The 7,902-nt window shown below is 39.3% G+C and overlaps 1 protein-coding gene across 3 annotated transcripts in view; it reads left to right on the forward strand.

Moving 5' to 3' along the window:
- The window catches only part of Kmt2c (lysine methyltransferase 2C), a 300,385-nt gene that overhangs the window by 260,505 nt on the left and 31,978 nt on the right, over positions 1-7,902 (forward strand). For all 3 annotated transcript variants that reach the window (XM_023712856.1, XM_023712855.1, XM_023712854.1), the window contains 3 exons: positions 494-786; positions 2,026-3,848; positions 4,819-4,930. In XM_023712856.1, coding sequence (XP_023568624.1) covers positions 494-786; positions 2,026-3,848; positions 4,819-4,930 — 2,228 coding nt within the window. The remainder of the gene's footprint in view (positions 1-493; positions 787-2,025; positions 3,849-4,818; positions 4,931-7,902) is intronic.

Consider the following 7,902-nt stretch of genomic DNA (forward strand, 5'->3'; position numbering starts at 1 on the left):
GTTGGATTTAATCTTTACCTAATTCTAGTCTTGACTTTGTTCGCGACTTTTTTTTTTTTTTAGTTTTATTATCTTTTTTTTTTTTTTTTTATAATTAGTCAAGTGGTTGACAAGTCTCAGCAACATAAACCTTTAGATAGCTTTTTGAGGTTTCCTATGCCGCACTATGGGGCAGTCACTCATGCACCATCAGTGAGTGGTTCAGAGCGGCCCAGAAGTGAGGCATGAATTACAGTCCCACTGTCATTGTGAATGTGTTAGATGTAAGAAGTATTTTATCAAATTTTTTTTGGCGGAACTGGGGATTGAACTCAGGCCCTTGCGCTTGCCAGGGAAGCGCTTATTCTGCTGAGCCATCTCCCCGGCCCCTATTTTATCAAATTTTGAACAGTGTAGACATTTTATAAACATTACTGATAGCCATATAATGAATTCATTAGGGTTTTATAAGCCACTGGTAATCAGAATGAGTGACTTATTTCTTTCTGTGTAGCGACAGAAGCTACGAGAAATCATTCTCCAGCAACAGCAGCAGAAGAAGATTGCTAATCGACAGGAAAAGGGGCCTCCGGATACACCAGCAGTGCCTCACCCAGTGCCCCTTCCACACTGGCAGCCGGAGAGCATCAGCCAGGCCTTTGGTCGACCTCCACCGCCCTACCCTGGCAACATCCGATCCCCCGTGGTCCCTCCTCTTGGACCTAGATACACTATCTTTCCCAAAGATCAGCGTGGTCCGTGTCCTCCTGATGTTGCTAGTATGGGGATGAGACCTCACGGGTTCAGGTAATCCTTTGATTTCCTGCTAGGAGTCAGAGTCACTTTGGGGCAGCTCCAAAGCACTGTGGCACATGTACAGCTGTCCAATAGGAAGACACAGGAAATCCCATTAAGTTGCCACTCACAAGAACTGTTGGGAGAACTGACGGTTACTATTAATGAAAAACTTGATGCTGTTTTATACTTCTTCCTCCTCAGATGCTGTTTTCTACTAATGATAGGTCGTAGACTTTTTTTTGCCTCTGAGTACTGTAAACATGTACTTTTGGCTGTTGTCATCTTTGCTCCTTGCTGCCATAGTGATTGATGCAGCTTATCCTGTGGGTCAGACTTCATTCCCTGAAGTGTAACCACATACAAGCAAAGCCTCTTGTGAGAAAACTTGACTTCTCCCAAAATTCTGCTCTTTAAATTGTAAACTATTTGTGGAGCATTCCAAATTGAAAGGATGTTTCCCTTTAGGACATTTTCAGGATGAGTTTATAAAGTTAGCACTGTTAAGACTACATTTCCTTTTTTTGAAATGGCTAATAGAAAGATCAAAGCCAAACCTTTATAACTATAATAAGAGAATTCTTTATAATATACTCTTTATTACTAAGTATGTGATTTAATCTTACTCCTGTATCTCTTACATTATAGTCTTGCCCTTATTTTCCCTTTTTCTTCTACATTAGTATAATTGCATATTTCTTTGTAGGCTGCCCATAATTATAGGATGAGATACATAAATAATCATTATCCTGTGATTTATTTGTGTACATTTTTTTCTTTTAATGTGTTTAGTACAGGGTCTTGCTACGTGGATCGGACTTGTACTGATCCTTCTAATTTTAGCCTCCCAAGTGCTGGATTATGGGCCTGCGCCACTGTCTCAGTGTGCCCTGGGGGCAGGGCCAGCAGGCGCTTTAGTCCGCTGCGCTGTCTGGCCAGCACTTTTTGTGCACATTTTTATGGCACACCCTTCTTTACCTTTATGCCTGTGTTCCACACAATTGGCCTGCTCCATATAAAGTTCCTAGGTTTAGAAAAAAGTAACTGTACTTTTATTCAAAATTCTATTAGTTTTGTTCTTAGCTTTAGGCAGTTGAATCCAAAGGCTGTTCCTTTGCTCCTATTACCTAAGTCCTTATAATTGACAACTGTAATTTTTTATTTATAGTCTAAACTAAAACTTGCTTTCTTCTTCTCAACCTTATTCTAAATTCACCATAATACTTTACTGTTTACTCTTCTTGTTTTTAGATTTGGATTTCCAGGAAGTAGTCATGGTACCATGTCAGGTCAGGATCGCTTCCTTGTGCCTCCTCAGCAAATACAAGGATCTGGAATTCCTCCACACCTTAGAAGATCTGTAGAAATGCCGAGACCTTTAAATAGCTCACAGATGAATAATCCAGTTGGACTTTCTCAGCACTTTCCACCACAAAACCTGCCAGTGCAGCAGCATAACATACTGGGCCAAGCATTTATTGAACTGAGGCACAGGGCCCCAGATGGAAGGCCACGGCTGCCCTTCCCTACAACTCCTGGCAGTGTTATAGAGGCAGCTTCTCATCCAAGACACGGAAACTTTGTTCCACGGGCAGACTTTCCAGGACCGAGGCATACAGACCCCATGAGACGGCCTCCCCAGGGTTTACCTAGTCAGCTCCATATTCATCCAAATTTGGAACAAGTACCACCATCTCAGCAAGAGCAAGGGCATCCTCTCCACACATCTTCTGTGGTCACAAGGCACATGAGTCATTCCTTAGGTGGTGCGTTTTCTGAGGGTGCTTTGTCAGCATCTGCATCAGCAGAAGCAGCGTCTGATAGTTTGCAGATAACCAGCCAGTCTTCTGATGGTCTAGAAGAAAAACTTGATTCCGATGACCCTTCTGTGAAAGAACTGGATGTTAAAGACCTTGAAGGAGTTGAAGTCAAAGACTTGGATGATGAAGATCTTGAAAATTTAAATTTAGACACGGAGGATGGCAAGGGAGATGAGTTGGATACTTTAGATAATTTGGAAACCAATGATCCTAACCTGGACGACCTCTTAAGGTCAGGGGAATTTGATATCATTGCATATACAGATCCAGAACTTGACCTGGGAGATAAGAAAAGCATGTTTAATGAGGAACTAGACCTTAATGTTCCAATTGATGATAAGTTAGATAATCAGTGTGTATCTGTTGAACCCCCCAAAAAAGACCAAGAAGAAAAAACTGTGGTTCTCTCTGAGAACCATTTGTCACAGAAAAAATCCACTGTTATCAATGAGATAAAAACAGAAGTCCTGTCTCCAAATTCTAGAGAGGAAGCCAAATGTGAAACTGAGAAAAGTGATGAGAGTGTAGATAGTGTTGACCCTCCCTGCTCTCAGGCTTCTGCTTACACAGAACTCAGTGACGGGGAGAAGGCTTCTTTGCCACCATCTGATGCAGACCTACTTGAGAAAAGAGCTAATAGAGAAACTGCTGGCCCTAGTGCAAGTGTCATTCAAGGGTCTGCTCCACTGCCTGCTCAAGATGTAATGAACTCTTGTGACATAACTGGGTCAACTCCAGTCCTCTCAAGTTTACTTGCCAGTGAAAAATCCGACAGTTCCCACAAGAAGCCCTTGGAGTCTTCCCCATCAACTCTGCCAGCCTCACCATCCAGCCGTTTATCGAGTTTGCCTGCTACTTTAATGGCACCACCTGGCTCTGTTTTGGAAAATGCTGTGAATTCTAATGTCACAGTGGTCCCTAGAGTAAACCATACTTTTTCTCAGGGTGTGCAGGTAAATCCAGGATTCATTCAGGGACAGTCAGCAGTGAACCACAATTTGGGGACCGGAAAACCTACAAATCAAAATGTCCCTCTCACAAGTCAGTCTGGTACCAGTGGCCTGTCTGGACCCCAACAGCTGATGATCCCTTCTCAAACATTAGCACAGCAGAATAGAGAACGGCCCCTCCTCCTAGAAGAGCAGCCACTGCTGCTACAAGATCTTTTGGATCAAGAAAGGCAAGAACAGCAGCAACAAAGACAGATGCAAGCCATGATTCGTCAGCGATCAGAGCCTTTCTTCCCCAATATTGGTAGGAATTCCCTTGGGTCTCTAGTAGAGTGCTTTGGCCTGGTGGTGACATTTAATATGCTTGTCAGAGCTGATTACTTGAAAGTATTTTTGAAATGGAGCACTAATAAGATACTTCTGTTCCTCCTGGAGCTGTAAACTGAGAGTTTTAGATTCCTTCTAGGTAAATTAGGAGATTCAAACTCATTGAATTCCATGATTTGTTTTCATGTAATAGAAACTAGAGTCTTCATTTTAGTTGAGTCTGCCAACCATTTGTCTGTGTATTTTCAGTCAAGGAAAGATGACTTTAGAAAATTGTGATAGAAGGTAAGGTTCTTGCTGTCCTTTTCTGTACAGCAAAGTCTAGGCTTTTTTTTTTTTTTTTTTTCTATGTAAGCCTCTTTATTCTTTTGGTTTACAAATTTTAAAAACAACAAAAGCCATAGTCAGTTCTTCAGTACCTCTGAACATAGGAATTCACAGAAGACAAATTTGAAACATTCTTCTAAGCGAAGTAAATGTTCTCCTATGTATTGATCTTTTTTGCCATTTATATGCTAAGATAGTTTCTTAGTAGCCTCTCAGGACCCTTCTTGTGAAGTTATAGCTCAAGAAATTGGTAGCTTCATATAAAGACTGCTAACTAATTTAGTGGAATTCCTAGGTATTGGGAACAACTGCCAGTTTTCCTGCTGTTGCTAAAGAAACTATTCTGATTAGCGTTGTGTATGTTTGGGTATAAAGCCTTTTGTTTTCATTCTTGCAAGACTGAATATTAAAGCCTGCTTCAGTTATGAATTGCTGAAGTTAAATTCAGGATTAGGTTGTTACCATCCCATAATGCCCTGATGTAGCACAAAAACCTGTAATGATTATTGATTAATGAAGTGTAAGAGTTTGTAAATTGTATTTGGGATCCATACTTAAACTACTTAGTGTACATTGAACCAAGCATGATGAAATAACCCTAAAATATGTTTCCTTTTCAGATTTTGATGCAATTACAGATCCCATAATGAAAGCCAAAATGGTGGCCCTTAAAGGCATAAATAAAGTGATGGCACAAAACAATCTGGGCATGCCACCAATGGTGATGAGCAGGTAGGTGAAGATACTTTCTTTCTTAGTGGTCATGAGTCATTACTGCTTCCTCAAAAGAGCTTGTAGGAGTGTGAAAAGTTAGTTTAGGTGAACAGTAGATCTTTAAATTGGTTGTGGTATTAGATGTTGAGTATGACACAAATAAAAGGAATTAATTTTCATTAATTTAAATGAAAGTAAACCCAACAAAACACTATGGAAAGATTGCCTTAAATAAATTAGTACACATGTAAGTGTTGTTTTTTTAAAAAACTTTAAAAAAAAATTTGAATTGTTAATGCTAAGAGATATTTAAGGGTAACATACTAAGTGACTAAGGCACCTGAATTCATTTCTAAAATAAAATATTCCCCAACTGATTTTCGAAGCGAGAAGAGAGTTAAGAGGAGTAGATCAGGTGACAGTTGGATGGTAGGAGATGGCAAGTTTGTAAGTTTTCATACCAAGCAGGGGGAAAATGCATTCAGGAATTCTATAAGCAATATTTGAGTAATTATGAAATTGGAGTAATTATGACTTCTAAGAGTATTAACCACAAGGAAGTATTTCTTCAGTTTGATTTTGAAATTTGTTCATTTTTTAAATGAATGTTCCTGAATCTACTAGAGACTTACTAAATCAGAACATGTAGGGATTTTGCCCACATTTTTTTTTTAATTTATTTATTATAGGGTCTCACTACACAAATCAGACCCGTAGTGATTCTCCTGTTTTCCGCCTCCCGAGCACTGAGATTACAGGCATGTACCACCATGCCCAGTCTCAATTGCTGCCTCAGTGCACCCTTGCAGCAGGGCCGGTGCAAAGTGCCGGGAGATCAAACCTATGTCCCCCGTACTCCTATGTCTCTCTAAGCAGGTGCTTTAATCCGCTGAGCTATCTGGCCAGTCCTCATGTCTGTATTTTTAGGCAGCACCATGAATGCTTTTTAGGTAAATTGTCCTTTGATAACCTCTGTCCATGCAGTAGTAAACATGGAGCCCAAATTTAATCATGTGGTTGGAAGAATTTTTTGATAAATAGAAATGTGAGTTGTAAAATTTAATATAAAATCTGTAGAGTTAAGATAATGTGTTCCTTACGACACACAGTAGGCACTAGGAAAGAAGTTGAATTCTTAAATGTGCATAGTCCTTTTCAATGGTCGAGAATGCTCTGGACATAGTTAGGAAGCTCTGTTGAGACCAAGAAAGACAGTGGTTTCTAATGGCTTTCATTACTGAGCAGCATTAATTGGCACAGTTTCTATACCACAGGGCTCTTAGCCTTTTTATGTCTTAAGGCTTTTTAGCACTCCAGTGACACATTTGAAATCATCCTCAGGACATTTTGTATGCATAAAATAATACAGAGAAATCAATCATATTGGAAACATAGTTATTAAGATATTAATGGTATATGAGAAGTGAAAAGAATCCAGTGAATATTTAAATACTAAAAATCTAGTACAGTAAAAGACAAGTTGCTCAAAATTTCCTCTCACTTCAACAACACTTATGCCGTCATTCTTGACCTTTTCTAAAGCAAATCTACAAGACCTCTTTCTTGGGTGGCTTTAGCTGTGCTGTTGTGGCTGCCTCAGTGTCCTGAGTAAGTTCAAAACACTTAGCATTGGTGGTCATTTAGACTTTGGGGAAGAGCCACAAATCACATGGTACCAGGTCACTGATGAAGGGGGATAAGGACACACCCTGATGCTTTCATGAGCCTGCCTTTCTGTTGGATAGTACTCAGCAGTAGCTATCCATGTAATTTTTATTTATTTATTTTTTTATTGAGAAATAAATATGAATGAGACAGTTTCACAGCTGGTTAATAGGACAGTTTTGATAGTCAATACACTGTACATTGTTATCTTCTTAGTGGTTATCCATAGTACAAGAAGCAGACAGGATATCCTGTCCAAACACAACCTCTTTCTTCTCATTGAGTTAAGCGAAAGTAGCTGTAAATTTATCCTATTTTGTATATATAAATACAAAATGATTTTCCTTTGTATCTTTTTTTTTAAATTTAAATTTAATTTTTTTTTTGTCCTGCCAGAGGTGAATATTCTATTGGCATCTAAATACTATAGGTGTTTGAATTCAACTAAACAATCTAACACTGTCTAGCAGCCTATAATATTAGTGGGTTATCCTCAGAAGTTATTGACTTGAGCCTTTTACAGCTCATCGTATTAATATGGATTTACTTTATATACCTCATTTTTATACTTTTCTGATGGACGGTTAAGACCAAGATATAGCAAGACCTATATAACAAGAAATGTAACTTTTGTATCTGATAAGGTCAGCCAAGTACTCTCTGGATTTATCCTGTAGCCCTGTACCACCCTTTGTACATCCTTTTGTCAGTGTCTGACATGAGGATGAGTCACGGCCATTGCTTGACCAATGCGCTCTCTGTGAAAGCTTGAGAAAATGTTTTTTCTCTCCATGTGACTCTCCCCAGGCTCACTTTAGCGATGTAATTTTTTATCATGTCTCATAGAGACACGAAAAAGGCCTGTTGGCACCTGATACTCACAGGGTATGTACCTCTGCTGTTAGGACTTCACTGGTGTATCATCCCTTGAGGTTCCCCTGAGGGTGTCATTGAAGGGATGTGTTAGGAAGCAATAGTCCCTTCTGAGAGCAGCAGTAAGCAGCATCTGGATGGAAATGTGGAAGTCCAGACCAGAGCTGTTGCAGCAGAAGGGTAATAAACGACTCACACCCATGCATAAGAAGTTCAAGACATGTATTGTAAATTCTTTATTTATTTATTTTTATTGAGAAATAAATATGAATGAGAGTTTCACAGCTGATTAATAGAACAGTTTTGATAATCAATGCATTGTACATTGTTATCTTCTTAGTGTTTATCCATAGTACAGGAAGCAGACAGGATATTCTGTCCAAACACTGTCAGTATACCTCTTTCTTTTCATTGTCTAAATTCTTATGGTATTTACATGCTACAGTACTTTG

This window comes from Octodon degus, unplaced genomic scaffold (assembly GCF_000260255.1).
Source record: "Octodon degus isolate 3935 unplaced genomic scaffold, OctDeg1.0 scaffold00027, whole genome shotgun sequence".
In the NCBI taxonomy this organism is placed as follows: domain Eukaryota; kingdom Metazoa; phylum Chordata; class Mammalia; order Rodentia; family Octodontidae; genus Octodon; species Octodon degus.